Consider the following 21,029-nt stretch of genomic DNA (forward strand, 5'->3'; position numbering starts at 1 on the left):
GCCATGCCTCTGGTGGCCAGCCAGCATACATACTAGATTTGCCTTGATTCCTTCCTCCAGAGAAGAAACGCCATCCTCATGGCGGTGCGAGGGGATACTGTGGTTGATGAAGGAAGAGAGCTGAACAAGAAGCCTTTGTCACTCTCTTCACACTTTTACAGTTTCGTAGGGATGAGTAGAGGAAAGATTGTGTAGTTATAAAAAAAAAACTCATATCTTAAGATCAGGTGATACCGGAAAAATTTCCAAAAATATGGACATACTTTATGGCAGCTTGAGTAATATTTAGACTATCTGCAAGTCTACTAGACTCAGAAATATAGACTAATCTCAAATGTGCCGACTCTAGGTAAAATTGGGGAATATGGCCCATAAAATGAAGACATGGAGAATCTCATATGATGGGACATCCTCAGGGTTTTCGGTATACCCGAGGAGAGTGAGGGTTACGATCCAGGAGCATGCGCTCACTCGAGCATAAATCTCTCGGCTGTGGTGTACTTTTCATCAGGGCTTCCCATTTGAGAAGAAGCATATCAGTAAGCTAGAGGCATAGTGAAGCTACTCCATGTTCATTCCTCATTTCTGGTCTCTGAGGCTCAAGGCTTATGTTCTTGCAAAAAAAGCTGTTGTTTCAGTTATCGATCTGCACAATCTTCCGGTTATTAAATATCTATGGAACTCTGCTGCTTTTTAATTTCACCTTTAGGTTCTTTAATTTGGATTGTTTCTGTGGTACTGACCTGCACTACATATACATTAAATAGTAATGTTTTCTATATCATTTTATGTAGAATTGTAAATTAAAGGTGCTCACATTACCCTATTTAATAGTGCTCATTTTGCCACAATGGGAAAGCTTTAAGGCTAAGTTAGCCATGTTGGGGTTTAAACTGGTGACCTTTCACAATATGTCAGAAAGAATTTGTCTGTCAAACGTATATAATGCCAAAAAAAAGAAATCTCTGTAGCAATAAAATAAAAGGTTTCGACTCACTACGCCTTTTTTAACCATTGGTTTGTTGAGTGTTAAAAAAGGGAGACTATGGGATTTATTAAGTTTCTCTATAAATATAACATTGCTCTTTCTCCAAATGTGTTTGTGTTTTCTTCCTCACGTGGACTACACATCATGGTTCATTTCTCTTTTTTTGTTTGCTTTCCCCTAAGTGTGGTGTGATCTTTTTTTGGCAGTTCTGTTAAATAACGTTTGTGTTTATATATGTGTGTGTTTATGTATGTATATATATTTCATTGAAAAAACCATAGATTTCAGGGACGTTATACTTAGTTGGACATTTCACTCATACAAAACCAGAGAAATTCAGCCATTATAGTTAGCTGAGCTAACTATAACTCGGGCCCCCGCAATGCACTGCTTATGACCTCACATATTACATCACTCATGACATGGTCCGTGACATCACTGATGACATCTCAAATGACATCAGTGATGACATCATCCAGTGCATGTAAGTGTTTAATAGTTTGAGTGTTAAATATATATGAAAACAGAAAGGTATGCAGTTCCTAATAATAACGCCGTGTGTGTTAAAGTCACTCAGATCCCAGGGTGATGTTGTGAAAACAATCAGATGGATAGGAGTAAAAATTACTCCTTCTGGAAAAGAAGACCCTCACACACCCAACAAGCGGGTGTCTTGCTTCATCACCGGGTCTTTGCTCCTTATCGGGCCGGCGGTGCAATGCCCGATCAGGCACCCCAAGGGGGCCTTCCTGTCGGAGATTTTATTTCCAAATGCCGGTGAGCGAGGTGTGTGGGGGGGAAAATTAGTTATGATAAATGGTGTAGGTGCAAGTGAAGTGAAAGGTAAGTGTACTAAAACAGGGGTAGGTGATCCACTTCAAACAATTTTAATAAAGTATGGTCACCACCCTGATTAAAATCAAACAATTCGCACATCTCTCACCATTAGGTATGTGAGTAATATGTGCTAAAGGAATAAAAAGGTCGACATGTTTCTTGCCTTGTATTATATTAAATGGCAATTCCTCAGGACCAATAAACAAGCATATACGGCTACCTGCCCCTTTTTGGTGGTGGCCACAACCTCTAAGAGGTGTCAGTGGTGGCCACATGTACAGCACCCTAAAAACGTGTGGTACCGTGAATAACAAGAACACACAACCTGTGGAAAAAACAAAAATTTAAAATCATTGTCATAATAAACAATTCTAGGCATCAGGTTTAATTGAGACAATAGGTGGTGTCAAACATAAAACCGTGACATGCGTTGATTATGAGCAAATATTTATAGGACTTTGTCAAGGCTGACAGCAAATACTTAATTAAAAGCTACCTCAAAAATCAACCCCAGCGCGGTTGCAACGGTTTTTCGGAAGCAATCTAGCATAAACTCACCCTTTGAGGCTGTGGAGAAAATGAGGCCGGGGTAGGAAGGCACTAAATTTTAGTGTCCTAAAAGGAGGAGAGTGGATAAAAAACAACAGATACGTCAGGTAAGTATACATCAAGAGCACCCAATGAGAGTTTAGGAACCTTAGTGGTTGAGCGCCTCATGGTATACTAGGACATGCAAAACTTAGAACTGTACCCCAGTCACACGAGGGCAAAAGTTTGTTTCAATGGTCAATAGACGCATAAACTCGGAAGTGGGTATGCGTGTACCTGTGATGGTATAGTATTAATCAAACAATGGTTACATAGACCAGTATTTCTGCACGTAGGCTCATGTGCATGGTAATTAAAGATGTACGCGGTCTGGGCTCAGTGTAGGTCAGTTCGGCACTAATCTGATGAACATACTTGGCGCAATAACATTGCATGACCGACCAGTCTCTCCTGTAAATGACTCCGTCAGTTAAGGCTAAGAACTGTACAATCCAACTCAAAAGATGGACAAAACGGCTGGGAGTACTTACGATTTCGTTGTAAAAGTGTTACCGTATACCTACGACCCCGCCAGCCACTCGAGTCTGATGGAAATGAGCTCGACTCGCTCCAAGTATTGAAAGCAGGTCGGCGTCCTACGCGGGTACGTGTGGGGCGGTCGCATCCGGTAGAGGCGTGGCCACGTCTCAACCGCTAGACCGCTGACCAGAACGTATGTCAGGCGGAAAGGGATGCGACAGGGTTGCTGTGGAAACGCGTACGCGACGGGGAATGCCTCTTGCTCGCGTGCGTGTGAGGCGGTAGCACCCCAAGAGGGCGCGGTCAGGTGTCACCCAATAGGAAGCTCCCCTCAGGAAAGTGTCAATCAAAAAGGGAAATAAGGGAAATACCCAGGTTGTTGTCATAGACCCTTGTAAGCGAAGCGAAACCACGCACGAGAAAGGGCCGGATCCCGGAACATAAAAAATTCGTCCATGACTCAATCCAAGACCCCCTGATAAAAAACGTGTCCACGTAAGCGCTATGTGCTGCAGATATTGATTAGTGTCAGACACGAGGTGGTACCATAATAAGCATCGAGGAGGTTCGTCAGAGGGGTGATTAATCCTGTTGCTCAAAAGGAGTGTGGTGATTTATTAGGGAAATTAGCATAACGGAGAGAACCCATGGTGCAAGGATTATAATCAAAATTGCTACCAGGGGCCATCAGTGGTTGAGAAGGGCGTCGGAGCAACCTCGACAAGTATGCCTCTAGGCGAGGAATTCAGGCTCATAGAAGGGAGATAGTAGCCTAACTCAAGTCAGCATGCTCCACGGAATGTCCTCATTAAGGCCAGAGGTATCAGCAGCCAATCTTAGGACCCAACGTTGTTCGAGTCTAAAGAGGGCTTTTTGTGACATATGCGGGTGGGATTCTAAAACCAACCATTGAAATGAGGTGGGAGTATGTCGTTCCAGATTGTAATGAGTCGTCATTTTAGTGTTTGTCTTCGCGCATCTGAAATTGCTTTTGTGTTCCAGCATGCGAGTTTTAACTGTACGCATGGTCATGCCTATATATGGTAAGCCACATGGGCAAATCATAAGGTAAATGCAATTTTTTGAGTTGCAATTGGTATGTTTGTGGATTTGCCAGGTTACGCCATTAGTGAGTGTCAACTCTTTGCTAGGGCGTGTCTGTGGGCACATGGCGCACGACCCGCAGGGATAAGGACCCTTAACTGGAGGTAAATTCCACAGCAGTTTTTGAGACCCAACAACTGATTTCCTGGGCCTGGTATGTATTAGTAGGTCCTTCAGGTTATTTGTGCGCTTGAATGCGAACCTAGGGATTTCCAGATCCAGATCACCAGTGTTGAGGATCCCCCAGTGTTTCTTGATGATCGCCTTAATTCTGTTAGAGTCAGGGGTGAAGGTGGTGACACAGGTTAAGGATTGGTCAGATTGTTTAATGTTAACGTCTAGTAGACTCTCTCTATTGTTGTTTCTTGCTCGTTTACGAGCACGAGACACGACCTGTGTGGGGTAGTCACGCTTGATCAGGTCATTCATAAGAGTTGAAGACTCTTTCTGATAGTCTGCCACAGAACTGCAGTTCCTTCTAATACGTAAAAATTGTCCGAAGGGCAGATTTTCCCTTAACGACTTTGGATGGTAACTGCTGAATAAGAGGAGACTATTCCTATCGGTAGGTTTACGATAAAGACTGGTCGAGATCTTTTCTCCTTCAAGGCGGATGAGTAAATCCAAGAAGGGAACTTCTGTGTCTGAAATGGTATGGGTGAATCTCAAGTAGGGATTTAATGTATTTATCCAAGTACAGAATTCTGTGCATTTCGTGTAATCTCCCCTCCACAGGATCAAGATGTCATCAATAAACCTTTTCCAGAGCAGTACATTCGCCGAGTAGGGATTGGTGGGATGATGGATTGCCCTACTTTCGAAGGCTGACATGTACATACATATCAGACTCGGCGCGAATGTACTGCCCATGGAAGTGCCCTGGGTTTGATGATACAATTGTGTGTTATACTCAAAGAAGTTTTGAGTCAAGGCTAGGCACGCGCATTTCATTATGAAAGGTACAGGTGTAGTGAAATTACGCTCACTGCTACTCAGTGCATCCTCGATAACTTGGAGGGTGGCTTGTTGGGGTATGTTAGTATATAACGCCTCAACATCCAATGTCAGCAAGAGGTTTATCTCATGTGGGTGTTGGAATCCTTCCAGAAGTCGGAGAATATCAGAGGTATCTTGAATGTATGAGGGAGTAGCTCTGACCAAGGGCTGGATAAAGTGGTCAACAAACTGTGATAGTGGTTCTAAAATAGACCCTATCCCTGATACAATGGGTCGTCCAGGTACAGGGGATATTCCTTTGTGAATTTTAGGCAGGCAGTAGAAGAAGGGGATAACTGGTTCCTTAGCTATAAGGAAATTAGCTTCTTTCTTGGAAATCCACCCTTCTAGCTCGGCCATGGAGACCATAGAGTCTATGGTCCGGGTCCGCCGCGGGGTCGGGTCTTCTTTGATGGGCGTGTAATATCTAGTGTTGGTGAGTTGTCTACGACATTCAATATCGTAGTCAACAGAGGACATGATAACAGTGGCCCCACCCTTATCTGCCTGTTTTATAACGATAGTGTTGTCGTTTGCCAGATCTCTAATGGCCAACTTCTCACTGGTGGATAGGTTCTGGAAGGGTGCTGGATTAGTATTCACATTTAGATCCTTCAGGACTGCCTTCTCAAAGGTCAGTACTTCCGGTGGGACCATACTCCTTGTAGGCGTGAAGGTTGATGGTCTATGCAGGCCAGAATCTTCGTGACTAGGTGGTGGATGGTCCTGAAAAAACGCCTTCAGCCTAATCTTGCGAAATAAATTCTGGATCTCGCAGGTGTCACGAAATCTATCTGTCTTAGGCGTCGGGACAAACCCCAGGCCTTTCTGGAGCACTCTTTCTTCCACGGGGGTGAGAGTTCTGGTGGATAGATTGATCATCAATCTCTCTTGTCCCTGGTTTGGCTCCTGGTTTCCACTGTCCTCGGGGGTTGCTCCTGCCATTGTACTCTTTTTTGCTGTCGCCCTCTTCTGCGCCCTCTTCCTCTGCCCCAGCCTCTGTCTAAAAAAGGTTGTTCATTCCTGGGTGGGAAAAAGGGCGGGGGAGGACCTTGATGATACATAGGATATTGCCAGAAGGGGGGTGGTCCTTGAAAAGGAGGCATATTGAATGCTGGATAGCCTGGTTGCTGGAAAGGTCTTGCTTTCCTGTTGTTGTTATTCCAACTCCCTGTGCTTGAATCACTATTAGTAGAGGAGCCTCGTCTAGAAGGTCCTGAACTCTCATCTGATGAGTAACTCGTGACTGTGGAGGTATAATCTGCTTTAAGATAAGGGTATACCTTTTCTGTCGAAAACTTCTTGATATCTTTTTGAAGTTTAGTTATTTTCTGCTTCATAAGATACTCCCTGTTCTCAGCGAGTTCAGCATTGATTTCAGCTAATTTAGTCTTGTATGTAGTTGTTTGGATGATGACTTTGATAGCACCCTCAGCTATTTGGATCTTAATTAGCAGAGCATCCGCTATTCTTTTTGCGGTGTTGATGATAAGGATGAGCCAGTCCCTGGTGCATTTCCATGCTACCAGGGACCACTCTTTTTTAAACAGCGTATCTTCCAAATGTTAAATATATATACAAAGGTGTATTTGTGAATCAGTGGGTGTATGAGTGACTGTATGAATGACTCAGTGGGTGCATGACTGACTGTATAAGTGACTGATTTGGTGTCTCAGTGAATGTATGAGTAAGTGACTGGTTGTGAGAATGTGTGTATCTGTGTGTCAGTTAATGTCTAAGTGGGTGTATGAGTGTGTTAGTGGGCTCATGAATGGCTATATGGGTGATTGGTTGGTTGTCTGACTACGTCTATGGTTGTCTGTGTTTGTGGGTGAGGAGGTGTGTGACTGCCTGTATGGATCAGTGTGTGGGTGAGTCAGTGTCTGTATGGGGTACTGTTAAGTGTGTGGGAAGTTGTATGGGTGCGTGAGTGTATGGTTGTGTCAGTGATTGAGTGTGTGTGTCAGTACGGGTGAGTAACTTGAGTATGTGAAAGGCAGTATACGTGAGTGACAGGGTATATGAGTGACTGTATACATGAGTGAATGTGAGAATGGCTATATAGATGTGTGCATGCTTCTGTCAGTGACTGTATAGCTGAGTGAGTATGTGTTACTATTTGTATGAGTAAGTGGGTGGGTGTTTAACTGTTTTGGTGAGTAAGTGGCTGTATGATTTTCTGTATGGGTGAGTGTCTAAGTGTGTGATAGTTCTATGGATGACTCACTCAGTGTGTGAATGCCTATAGGGCTGTATGAGTGGAAGAGTCAATGGCTGTATTAGAGAGTGAGTGGGTCTATGACTGGCAGTATGGGGTGAGCATGTGGATTTGTATGAATCAGTGAGAGGGTGTGTAAGTACTGGTATGGCTCTGTGAATGGGTTTGAGAATGGTTGTGTGAGAGTGGGTGTATAAAAGATTCTATATGGGTCTGAGTGGGTGCGTCAGATGCTGTGGATGATGTCATCGGTGATGTCATTAAAGATGTCATCAATGATGTCACTGACCATGTCATGAGTGATGTAATATGTGATGTCATAAGCAGTGCATTGCGGGATAGTGAGTTACAGTTAGCTCAGCTAACTATAATGGCTGAATTTCTCTTGTTTTGTATGAGTAAAATGTCAGCCTAACTATAACGTCCCTGTAACCTTTGGTTTTTTCCATGAATTTCTAAGGATTTTTAAATGCTAATTCCTAACTCTCACGTCCCTGAAACCCAGACAAATTATTCCATTGAGGTGCACATATAGACTATATTATAAGAGGGGAGGAAATAAAAAAAGAATATTTGCAGGAAAGTGAGTAATGCTTGCAACAAATGTCCTCTAGAGCCCAATCCTGAACCTTGCGTGGATGTCACAACTGCATGGTGTGGTGGTGGAAAGGAACGGTTTAAGCCGTTGTGCTGGAACATTGACGTGCCACCCAATATTCAGGGCATCCTAGGCCAGCGAATGAGAACTTTTCAAGCAGCTAAGAAAGGCTCCAATTCCACCTTGGGAGGATATATGCTGCCCATTACTAATGGCTAACTGTCTAAAATGCCCTTTAACAACGCATATCTGCCCACTCCATTTACTACTACTCCGGGGGTTGAAAACTGACCCCCGCCCTCACCCAAATTGGGGCTTCCCGGGCAAACAATAGGATGTGGAAAAAGGTTTCCAGTCTGCAAGCTCAGGTCCAGACATGTAGGCCCCGGCCCAAATTACATCAGTAAAATCAAGTCATCAGCAGTTTGTGGAGTAACATCCGGGGGAGTCCACGATATTGGCACCGGAGTGTGCGATATGGAAGTCTGTTTCACTGGCTGAGTCATGCAAATCGAGCACAGATGAATTAGGTAAGGGTTGGTGGCAAACTCTGCTCTGACTTAGGTAAGCCATAAAGCAGGGGGCAATCTGGGGGTCAGGAACTTTCCAGGTCTGCTGTGGGTATAGGGCAGAGCAGAATTCCACAGAGAATTTAGGTAACTCCAAGGAATTCCCTTTGAACTAGGGCCACAGAGGGAGGACCCAGCCTCAATCGCAGACTGTCGGTCCTCCTTTTTATGAGGCAGATGAACTCATTCTTCCTCAAGGACACTTCCCGGAGCGCCTCGTGTCTTCTAGGCGGGGGAGCAGGCACCGACAGGGCTGTCGAATTGGAATCGTGAAATTAGTCAAGCCAGTCCCAGGCAGTTGTAGGATACTAAAAACAAAAGTGAGTTGTTGCATTGGAACACTCTAAGCCAGGCAGGGAACAGAAGAGAATAGGTGAGATTTAGCTCCCATAGCCTGTGTTTGACTGCAGTGTAAGATGCTCGTTGGTGCTGGACAGCAATAATAAAGTTGGCAAAGAGCGTCTTGTGGAAATTGTCAAACAGAGCGGTGCTTGTTTGCGGGCTTCTTTTGGTGTGCCATCCCTATCTCTGTAATGAAGAATTCAAGCAATTAGCAGTCACAGTGCGGATCCATTTCTCAATTTCAACTCGTACCGTTCTTGGTATGTGTAAGGACACTGTGCTTGCCTGTGTGTTTGAAAGTGTTTTGTATATGTATGTGAGAGACAGGGTGATGTGGACATGTGTGTGCAAGACATTGTGTGCTTTTAATGTCTTTTGCCTGTGTGCAATTGTGTATAATAAACAAAGGCGCAGATATATTGGATTTGTCAATGCTTGTCTCATCTTGGTGTTCACATTTCACGTTTTGTTTGTGGCTGGTGATTAGTAGCTTCTATTTGCACACCTGCACCACTATGCTGGTACGGGTGCCTTGCTGCTCTGGCCTGTTTACCAAATGAGAACCAAGGACGATTCCTTTACTGCAACCTATGGGCTTTGTAGGCTGCTTGTGTATGTTAACGTTTGCCCTACACTGTGTGGTCTTCCTCCCTTAGTGTGGTAGACCGGACCCCTGCTGCCACTGCTTGATGACCAGTTACACACTGGATATCCTCCCTGTGCCATTATCTTATTTCCCCACAAGGAGGTGCCATAGCATGACCGGTATCTAATAGGTTGTATAACCTGAGTCTGTAACTGTGGATGCATATTTCATGTAGTTCGTTAAAAAAAATGTGATCACTTTAAACATTGTACTAACATTGACTTTTTTTATTTTTAGGACTGAGATAGCTGGTGGCTCAGATTGCGTCTATCTAAATCATGTGGGTTTCAGCAGCGCCAAGTGTTCCTCTATTCGGAGACATATCTGCACCAAACCAGCACACTGCGTAAAGATCTAATTTAAAGCACATAGTCCGGCCCTCCGTACAAGCAAGTGGAGTTACTATCAAAGACCCTGTCAAGGAAGTCTGACCTGGATAATATACTGATGGACGGATGTTGGATTTGTGAGAGGTGCCCAGTGGTCACAGCACATAACATGATGCTAGAGCCCTTCAGCAGTGTGTAGGATGTGATACCACAAGGTATTAACTATTTGTACCCTTAGTTATGTTCCATGTTGGCCATCGCAGTGTGGCCACAGTTGCGTCCCATGTTATGTGCTGCAGTGTGGTGTGAGGAGGACTTGGCCTTCGAAGCTAAGCCTGGTTCACAGGCGTTTCATGCCTAAAAATGACATGAGTTTATTAGGTGGACAGCCCAAATGGAGGTCAGGCTAATAAAGTCCAGATGAATGCTTAAATGGACCTCAACATCGACTCGACGTCGCTTGGACTGTTACTATAGATGCTGTCTCCTGCATGTTTTTTAATATGCAAATTATTTTTTTTAATGACGTGTTTATATTATACAGTTGTATGGTAATGAAAACAAGTTTCAATGCAGTTACGGTTACAAATTAAAACTGGAAAAAAGGCTGACATTTCCAAGTTATGATTAGGATTGCAATATATAACCTCAATAACCAACCATGTACACCATAACTGGGACACAAATGAAACCTTCATGAACTCCCCCTTTATGTGAAGATGCAATCGCAAATGTTGAACAATCTTACAGATGAAATGACATACTACATTATCTTTAACACTTTGAAAAAGATGACCATATATGTAATATTTATTTTTTAATTATGGGTTGATATTTAACATTTTGCTCTTGGGTATTATTTATTGGTATAGAGATTGTGAGGTCATAAGCATTGCATTACCTCTCAGCTTTGTATGGGATTGTGTTATTGGTTGTGCAGGATGCCTCTCAGCTTTGTAAGAGATTGGGTTATTGGTTGTACAGGATGTGAGGCCTGCGCCAGTAACAGGTGCACAGTTTACCCTTATTGTAAATCAAGGACCCAATGGTAGTGCACGACTCTCAGGGTAGCGACGCAGAGCAGTCCAAAGCCTACTCAGGGGAGGTGGTGTGGTGCAGAATGGGCTAGCACTCACCATTCACTGGCACTCAATGATACTCTAAGCAGCTTCCCAAACTGTGCGTCGCGAGCCGGTTTTTGGTGGGTCGGAAAAAACTGGAGCAGTAAAGATGCCTTTAAATTGTGTGTTTATCTAGTCACAGCTCCTGTTGCATCAAAGACAGAGATCGAATGTCAGCCTAGGACTTCTGACAAATGACTGCTTCGTCTTTTAACAGGGGATTGGTGTTTACTTTTCCTGACTGGAAAGTGAGAGGAGTTTTTAATATGAATTATGTGACAATCTAGCTGGAGTTCAGGTAGTTTGAAAAGTGACTGCAGGATTACCCTTTTCTTTATTGCAAGACACAACAAAATGTAAATACCTGTAAATGAACTGTATACAGTTAGGAAATATAAATTGTAGAAGCATATTTTTTGTAAATCTCTAGTGTGCTGAAAACAGATTTAATATGGTAAAAATACGTCAACATCTCACTTTATAATGAACAATTAATAAACATTCACATACAACCTGATTACACACATCATTTGTGTGCTATATAGTTTTTTTCAGTAAAACTGAATGTCTGCAGAAAATTAGTCGCCATTTAAATGGAAAATGTGCTGCCTGTAAATGACAGCGCACTACCAATGCTTTAGTTGGATTTAAAAAATCAGCCCAACTCGGGTCCATTAAAGGTAGGTGGGTCGCAGAGGTTTGCTGTGCCACATATATGGTCGTAGGTCTAAAAAGTTTGGGAACCACTGTAATAAATGATTGTTCAGTCAGGGCTTTTTCTTTGGAAAAGTACTTTATTGTTACACACACACACTACTAAATACTACGCATTAACTTATAAATATATACATCCTGCAGATTGAAAATAACAGATGACATTTGATATCACCTAATGGGTCATAGGCCCCAAAATCACAATACCCTCTCACCTACACCAGCTAGCAGATCACTATATAGGGGGTATGTATATAAAGCAGGCCTATTGGCTTTGTCAGGGGTCTTCACAACAACATACAAGGCAAGCCTGTTGGTTTTGTAGCGAGGGCACTAGTTAAAAGAGAAATAACCCCATGTAAGAAAGCACTAGCAATTCACTGTACTTTATTGTGATTCATAGCCATGTATAAATACAATCAATTGACAATAAAGCATTTCAACATTTATCAAACTCACTGTCTGCATTATACCATCAATAAAGTACTTGAAATGAACATGTGTCTGTGCATTTTTTAATTTATATATGTATATTTATATGTACACACATCTTAACGCCACACAAAATGCAGCCATAGACCCAGTCCCTGGAGGGTGCTGCACTCCCAGCTAAAGATCAAATGTTCTAGCCTTATGAGTTCTTTACATAGTGGTGAAAATCCTGGGTGGGTCATAGATTTTGTGACTTCAGAAACATAGGGTTAGTTTTGAAATGTTACTGGGGGGGTGACTGCTTGCCTCCTAAAATAAAATGGGTAACTTGAAAAAGCCCAGCACAGGGCATTATGGGGCGCCCCTTCAAGGAGCAGTTAATTTGTAGGTCTCGCCTAGCATTGCAGCGCGCATGCGCAACACGGTCTGCGAGAAATATTGTTAGAGAGAAGATTTCGGAAGGGGGCTCGAAGCCCCGCCCCTCATTTTCATTGGATGGCGTCATCGTTTATGGTAAACGATGGCATCCGATTGAAAATGAGGCTTCTTTGTTACTGCCCTTTCTCCTTTTGGGTAAGCCCATCCGGACTGGATCGTTTGCTTCACGGCTGTCGTGAAGCAATTTCTTATCTAAAGGAGGCGTGTTATATAAACAAGCCGTGAATCAAAGGATCCAGTCCGGATGGGCCGTCCCAAAAGAAGACAGGGCGGTAACAAAGAAGCACTGACAGAACTAACTTTCAGAAGCCCATTGAGACTAATGGGCGTGCGTGCCTGCCTCATACCCCCCATGCGTCCAAACCGCCCCCCACCTCGAGGGCCCCCCTCTCCCGAAGGTGACAGTCTACTCTGCCTCCACCTGTGCAAATTAACTTCGGTCTCCCTCACATTTTTCACTGTATAAATGCCCGCTGTACCATCAGACAGCGTCTCCTGACACCCCGGGGCATGCTTGCCAAGTGCTACCGTAGTTCCCGCCATCGTTCGTAAGGACACAGCAAATCCTGCAACTGGCCTCAAAACGACGAGAACAGCGTGGACTCCTGGTACCCCTCGTGGCCCACAATGGAATGTTGGATGTACACGCAAAAGCACGGGAGATGCAAATCAGCCACACTCAGCAAAATCATCCTGTGAGTTGTATTTCAAAACAACACAGTCTGATGTATTCGCCTACGTTTGAAACGCTGCTCTCAACCGTTCAAGTCCTCCTCCTCGAGACTCAACACCTCTGTCCCTCGGGGCAGTCTATTCCTCTACAATGGAACCAATGAACGTAAGCACCGGAACCCACACCCTCCAGAACGTATGTTGCCAATCCAAAGCACCACACTCCAAATTCTCACAACACAACAGTCTCCACAGCCCGCCTGTGCAGAACCCCACTGTCCGGATCATGCATTGTCCGAAACCTGACGCAGCTACAAGCTGCAACCATATCTCTAAGTACCAACAAAGTCTCCACACATAGTCTCCTATTCAGCCCAAATGCTCATCCCACGATGGCCGCAAAGCAGAAACAGCGGCAGTCCTACACATTCCATCATGACAAGGCTAGGACAAGCTTCCCACACAGGATCAAAACTAAGACTCTGACCCACAAAAACACTCCCTCAACACAGCACACCTTGCCTCCATGTCCCGTCATCATCAAGAACGTGCTGCACTTCAAAGAGGGAAAAAAATACAACGCAATTCCTCTGGACATTTCTGAGGTCACCAACACATTTCCAAGACACACCACCAATGCTGTGGCCAAGTCTATCTCCTAAAACTTTATCTTCCTGTGCTATCTTGTTGCAACAATAAAGGACTCCGGCCACTACGGAATGGCGCCAACCCCTTCCCTCTGGGCGGCCCTCACCTCAGTGCCGCTGGAGCAACCCCTTCGCCCCCCACCCCTCCACAGACAAGATTCGATGGACTGCCAAATCGCTCATAGCCAGCCCCACCAAGTTCTCCTTATCTGAAAGATTCCCTCTCCTGGACGGCCTCGTCCCCCGGCCCTACCCAAACCCTGCACTAGACCAGTCACTGCTTCTTCCCCAGCTGGCCAACTTGGTGCCCCCTGTCCCCCACCGCTCCCCCTGGTGCGCTTTCGTCTCCCTCTAATGCTAATGAGTGTGTATGCGACTGTCCCAGGACTACCCGTTGCCTCACGCCGCTGCCTGGTCCGCAAGGTAACACCTTGGTCGGGCCTCGGGTGCAGCCGCACCGTACCGCCCAGCAGAACTGCATTTCACTCTCTGCCCAACTGTCCCAGCTCCCTTGCTACGCCTCATGCCAGCCTTAAAGGTGACTATCTGCTCTGCACCACCTGCGTAAAACCCCTGCCCCCACCCCGCATTCCCAACTGCACCCGCTCACCCCCACGCCCATATGCTGTTTCTTATTTCTTTCCCACAACACAGGTCGTAGCAACTGCCCCGGGCATCCCCACTGCCTCGCGCCACAAGCGCCCCCACCCCTTCCCGAAGGTGCCCATCCGCCACCAACCACCCGTGCAAACCACCTCCAGCTTCCCTGCATTCCACCTGCATCGCGGTCCTTATTCCCTCCCAGGCCAAGCTCTCCTGAGCGCCACCATAGGCACCATGGTTATATGGAACCTTGCCCCATCGTCCCCCCCGCCCGACGCATCACTGTTCCTGCCATGCCGCAACGACCCCCCTCTCCCCCAACCATCCCATGACACTGTATCCTCGTTACACTCCTTCCCGCATCCCACCATGTTCTGCCACGGGCACATCGGTACCACAGCCGCAGCAAAACACCGGATGGCAAACCAAAAATTATGCCCTGTACCAATTCATCATGGCGGCACACTATCCACTTGGAAACGCTACGCTGCAAGCCGAAAGCGCTTCATCCGCGCCCTCCACATCAATGCGCCACCACAATTGCAGGCACGTGGGGGCACTGCTCTGCTCGATAAACGGCCAACCCTCCCATAGGTCGGCCCCAGCCAGCGAGCATCAATTGGGCAAACCCAGCCATTATCCCTGCCAATTGCTGGTTGAGCCCTAATGTACCCGTGACTGATTTGATAGTGCTATTGTGGAGCCTCCCCTAACTTCCGGTCTCCTTGTAATAGTACCGTCCCCAGGATGGTGCAGTCTATCTTCAGGTACCAGTCATCATCCCTCCAATCCACCTTCCCTCTGCTGTGAACCAAACAAGGGGGGGGGGGAGGAGTCTGTATGTGCCCATATGTGCGCCCCCCAGTGTTTCCCTCACCGTGCAGGACTGGTGCCCCTTTCCCCCTGTGTCACCCCCTGTGTGCAAAGGAATCTCGCCGTGTAAAGAATGGCACCAACCCATGCTCTCCGGTTGCTGCGCCCTATAATGCCTGGCGGCTGGTGCCGCAACTCCCTTGCCCCCCTCTTCTAGGTGCAGAGGACCGCCTAATGGAACCTGACCTGCCAGATTCCATTCTTCTTATCTTAGAAAACCTCCTCCATGACAACCTGGTTCCCCGCCTTAGCTTTGTAATTAAACCCTAACTGCCCAGTCTTAAGCTGGCAAAATGAGGGCCCCTATGCTCCTTCCCCCCCGCTTCCCCCACTCACTCGCTCCGTCTCCCTCCAACCCGCCCCGACACTGAAGTGTCTTATGCTGCCCATGCTTTGTAACCCCCAGACCAACACCTTCCCTGTGGCACTCTGGGAAACACATCACCGCCCAGGCTCACAGGATGTTGAGCCACGCCAAGATTCAGACTCCACTCCCCTGCTCCAAAGCAAGCCGGTCCGAGCCTCGCCCCCACCCAGCTCCCCATTCTACCCTGCTATCCATTGCTATTGTCCTGCACAACAACCCTGCGCTCCTGCGCCCACCTCACAACCTAAACAAAATGGACCTCCTGCATCCCCTCTCGCCGCTCCCCACTCCAATACTCAGTGCATAACCCCCAGGCCAAAAACCCCGCCCGTGGTCGCCTGAGGACATTGACCCATTTGCCCAGGATCACCGCATGTCAAGCCGAACTCCCGTCGGCCACCCTGCCCATAAGGCCACATCGCTCCCCCATTTGGTCTCCGCCTCTGCCCACTGTGGTCCATTTGGGCCCCACCGACCGCTCGCAAACCTACACCAAGCCTCCCGCATCCCAAGATGCCCCCACCTCCCCCACGAGCACCACCCCTACCCCCAAGCCCCCCCCACACGCGCCACACTGGGCAACGACCATTAAAACCCCCCCCCATCCACATTGGTGTCCCCGTTGCCATCCACAGGCACTTCACCTCTCTGCATCATTCTCGTCCTCTGCCCCACCGTATATCCTGCGCGTCGCTGCATGTTGGCGGCCAAAGCCCCGCACCCATCCCTCGCCAACGAATGCCACCCGAATCCCTGCTGTGCCACTACCACCACTCTGCTCATTTGCAGCCACCCTCAACACAGCCAACCCCCAAAACAACACCCATCCAATTCCCCGAATTGACTCCAAACAAGGTGCGGGACACGTTGTTGTCTCGCTTAATGAAGCCCTCGTTCCCACTTATACTTCCACCAGTGTCTGCAGTGCTACAGAATCCTGTCAATTCTGTACAAGTACATAGGCATTGTGGTATACTTTATCACTTTCATTGTACATTAAACACAGTTAGCGTGTCAGAAATTCCGTGCGCCCTGGCGTCATCGTGTTACTTCTTCTGGTTATGTGCACTATAGTCTGTATGTATTGATGTTCCTTGCCTTCACGTTTTGTTTTTGCATACGTTTGTGGTGACATCCTACATTTCCGCCTATCACAACATTAGCGTTCTCACAAACTTAAATAAACTAGGTTGCTGTCTGCGTGTCCTTAATACTGATGGCCCAGCCATAAACCACCTGCCAGCTGCAGCACACATCTCACCTACCCTTCTGTTTAACGGTACTTCATCCCTCCCAAGGCCCACTGCTCCCTGCCAACCCCCCCTCACCTCACACTCCCTCTCTGGTGCGAAACTAGACAAAGGACATGGGAGTATTCACTCTTCTGTCCAGCCCCTCCTCTGGAAGGGACCCCTTAATCATCCGAACCCTTTCCTTTGGGTACTTAAGGGCTTACCAGTGGGTGGCTCTTCAGATTCGTCTTGGGACAAGATTCAGATCCGAAACCACTTCAACTTCAATCATCTTGGCACTGGTCTTGTCGTCCTGCATGTCTTCTGCATAATCTGTGCTTCATACAGGTTCTTCTCCAGGCCTGTGGGCATGAGACACCCGAAGGATTCTCCCTTGGAGTGAAAACGTCACTCCACTGCATCTGCAGGCACTGCAACTAAGCTGACTGGTCTGCTGTTCCTGATGTCCTCCGGACTTCGAAAGGCCCAGCAGCACAGGTGGTGGTTCTGCAACTCACTTGAGGCCTGCACTGTCTTCTCCGCAAGTTTCAAACCAGTATCCCTCGTCGGAACCGCTGAAGCAGGACCCCTGTGCACAGCTTCAACTTGCCGTTGCCAAGGCTTGCTGACAATCTTCTCCAGATATCTTCGGGCCCCAAGAAGCTCCAGCCTCTAAAATCTCTTCTTACCAAGATATTCTTTCTCGCGGCATCCTCTGCACCATGGGCCTGGATCATTAGTGAGCTGCTTGAGGTCCTCCTATGACTTTGGCCTGTGGGTCATCATGAGGGTCTTCTTTGGCTCCAGTGGGCTCCTCTGCTTGCTCGGGCCTGCTCCGACTCTCCTGCACTTGGCGAATCTCTTGAACCTTGCTGGTCCCGACACTGAACCTTATTTGTTTTCCTCATCTGTTGCTGCTGCCAAGGCTTGTTGGTGCTCTCGCCAGACATCGCCCCCCCTGGTTCTTACGTTGTGGGACAGCTTGTGAACAGCTCCTGTTCTTCCACAGCATCGCCTGGTCCTCACAGCTGCAGAGACAAGGTTACCGTCAACTCTCCTGCATCTTCCGTCATCTGTGGTCCTTTGTCTTCCGTGTCTCCTGGTCAGGAGTGGTGGTCGACCGCTCGACCACCCATTTCTTGACACAGGTGCTATAGATCAGTAGCCCTTCTATTCACGCACCACAATTCTTTTTAATCTTGCCCCACCCCTGACTAAATAAATTTGAACCAGGGGCAAGGAGGTAATTTTAAGTTCCCTCCACTCCCACCCTCACCACTCCTGATCACCATCCGTGATCACTACTGCGAATAACCAGTTGGTCTCCCTCCTGGTGGAGGAAAGCACAGATAAGACCCAACAATGATGCCTTTCATGTAAGAAACAAAACCGGACAACCAAGATATACCGCTACCACGAGTAACGCGTGAATGAGGGTTTTTTAGACAGTAAGAACCCCAGACCTTGGTAAAAACAGGACAAGTGATCCATTATCCCCCGGTTACTAATATGGAAGCTGAATGGATCGGAGCTTCTCTCTCCCCTATTTGATTAGAAGACAGTAGAAAAATCCACATATATTCAGATTCCCACATCCTACAGGATAAACATACTTACCTTAACATTTAAAGATGCAGCACAGTATTTTATGTGCACTTTTAACAAACTGAGGGACCCAACCTGATTTCATTACAAGACCAGATGCTACCATTATGCATGAATCCTTTTAATGCTACTCCACGCAGCACTTTAAACAACATTACAGGTCGCATCTGGTGGCTCAGTGGACTACAGGTTCAAATCCCGGCGGGTCCACTCAGCCTTTCATCCATCGAAGGTCGATAAAATGAGTACCATTGAGTTGGGTAACAACAAACATCAGTTATTCAGAGCCAAGATACCCGTAGTGGTGAACGTGCGCTCTACAAATACACTTTATGTTATGTTTAGTTTGAACACTTACTTGCTCTTTTCCTTTCTGGTGCTCTTTTTTCTCACCGTATTTGTCAGAAGGCAAGGTCGCATTTAAACTGCACTGTGGCTGTCTTGCTTATGTCGGAGTCTCAGGAATAGGCCCCCTTGTGGCCTTTGACCACTTCTGGTCTGTGTGGCTGCCGTTGGCTTCTGGCACACCCTGCCCTACAACCTAGCCAGATCCTTCTTTGTTAAGAATCTATGGTATTTATCCCTTGGATGTTTCCTTATGATTTCTCTTCTTTTCTTTTTCTATCCCACACACAAGCACTAACTGTTACTCACCTCCTCCACCTTGGAGTAACCTCTTTGAAATTTTTTGTTGAACACTATGTATCTGTCTATGTTTTTCATTTGATGAAAAAATGCAACATAAAATAAATGAATGTTTGCAATTGAAGTAAATTTGAGTATCTTCTATTTTTGAGCTATTTAGTGGAATGTGCTTATATGTTTGAGGAATGATTAGGACATACTTCTCATTTGCATGTGTTGATTGTATCGCATTTTTGATGTACAGTCTTATTATTCAAATTGTCTAGAGCTCAACTGTACTTAGTTTTTGTCTGGGACCATTTGTTGTCTTTGCCGATCGATACCCAGGTCCTTGGACAGCGCACTGGGTTATCCCATTTATCATAATGGTTCCCTAGGCAGTCGGGCAGACACAGGGCATTCAGTTTTCTTCCCCATTACCGCCGAAGCCTGCTGGATGTGTCTTGGCAAACGATGCATCCGGCAGAGCTCGCGGATTAAAGGATAGCATTGGGAAACTGCGCGAAGCCGACCCAACGTGAGATTTGACTGTCATCTTGCTTTGGGCATTGTCCCATTATAATCAGGGCTCCCAGTTTTCTGGTATTTATTGTGTGTGCCATTTCTGTCAGTATTTATCAATATTTATTTGGGGTTTTGTTGAAAAATTAAGCTGAAATTGGTATATTTCCACATTTAACTGATAAATATGCACTCATTTTGAATGTCTGTCAGGTTTCAGCGCTGTGAACAGCTGCAGAAGATAAATCAGTGCACTTATATGAAAATATGCAAATTTCAGTATCAACCTTGTGCATATCTACTGCTTTTAAAGCCTCTTCACTAAAATTTTCTTTTTTTTACCCCCTTTTCTTTCAACCCACACATCTATTGGCCTGGCAGTCATGGCAGACAGTATTTAGAATTACTCAAAAAGCAACCCAATTTTCGTATTTATCCACATTTCAAAATAAATACAGACAAGAAAATGAATGTTTTCTCTCTGTATTTATCTGTAAAAAACAGTAAAAACTGAAAATAGGGAGCCTAAATTATAATGCATTGGTTTCAAGCTGCTGTTTTTTCAAGATCTGTAATGTGTCGCTCTGACAGTTACAGTATTTCTTTCGAACATCTGAGAGGTTGGTAACACCTTGAGTGGAGAGTTGTTTATTGAATTTCTCTAATTTCTGAAAAACATAAAAAGGCGGATACTCTTGACTTTATCTTGAGAATAGACTGATATCTTAGTCCTCTTTATTCAGGTTATCTGCCTCTGATTACCAATATGTCAGAAAAAGAGAGAATCTCCAGAGGTCCCTGAAGGAAAAATTAGTGAGGAGATTATTAAAGAGCTGATTCAGCATGAGATGCGGAGCAGTGTGAAAGAAACCATTGATAAGGTCATGCAAAAGAGAAAGAGGGTCACTTTCAGAGTGCGACTCTGATGGAGATAAGAGAGGGAAGAAAAAAGAAAGACAAAGCATATTGGAAAAGGACAAATACTCTCACGTACTCTTGAAAAGACGGTGCCCTATGCAGCATATTACCTAAAAAGAGAGGGGTCCTATGCGGCATGCACGAGATGCGTGTCCTGAGAGGCACGCAAGAGATGGATACTCAAGAAATAGGGTTTGTAGAGGATGAATGTTAGAGAGCAGGGCTTTAAGTGGGAGGAAAAAACTAAGGGGTCTCCCAAAGGGGCGTGGTCAATGTAATTAAGGGCGTGGCTTAAAAACACGTAAGCTAAAAATCTGTTTAGCATAGTGTGCTGCCCGACTTGTATTTTGCTGTTTCTGTCATTGCGTCCAGATATATGATACAAGTCACATCATACCTACGTGTCAGGACTATTGGCTTTGTCAGTGGTTGTTAGTTGCATAAGATAAATAAGCAGCAACTATAGCTTGTATATAATATTGAAAAAGTGACACCACGACAATGTTGCTGCTCCTGAGTTTCAAAAACAGAAGGGAAATCCATAGAGAAAAAGACTCTCTTTAAAG

The 21,029-nt window shown here is 45.9% G+C and overlaps 1 protein-coding gene and 1 long non-coding RNA gene across 2 annotated transcripts in view; both read left to right on the plus strand.

The window, feature by feature from the left end:
* LOC146812930 (C-type lectin domain family 2 member B-like) overlaps positions 1-10,081 on the plus strand; it is a 33,362-nt gene extending 23,281 nt beyond the window's left edge. The window contains exon 5 of the mRNA XM_085615232.1: positions 9,604-10,081. Coding sequence (XP_085471358.1) covers positions 9,604-9,724 — 121 coding nt within the window. The 3' untranslated portion in view covers positions 9,725-10,081. The remainder of the gene's footprint in view (positions 1-9,603) is intronic.
* Positions 10,082-12,023, plus strand: LOC146812931 (uncharacterized). Its single transcript, XR_014966937.1, has 2 exons — positions 10,082-11,064; positions 11,225-12,023. It is a non-coding gene; the product is annotated as an uncharacterized LOC146812931 (long non-coding RNA).
* The last annotated feature ends 9,006 nt before the right edge of the window (positions 12,024-21,029 follow it).

This window comes from Triturus cristatus, chromosome 7 (genome assembly GCF_964204655.1).
Source record: "Triturus cristatus chromosome 7, aTriCri1.1, whole genome shotgun sequence".
NCBI classification, from domain to species: Eukaryota; Metazoa; Chordata; class Amphibia; order Caudata; family Salamandridae; genus Triturus; species Triturus cristatus.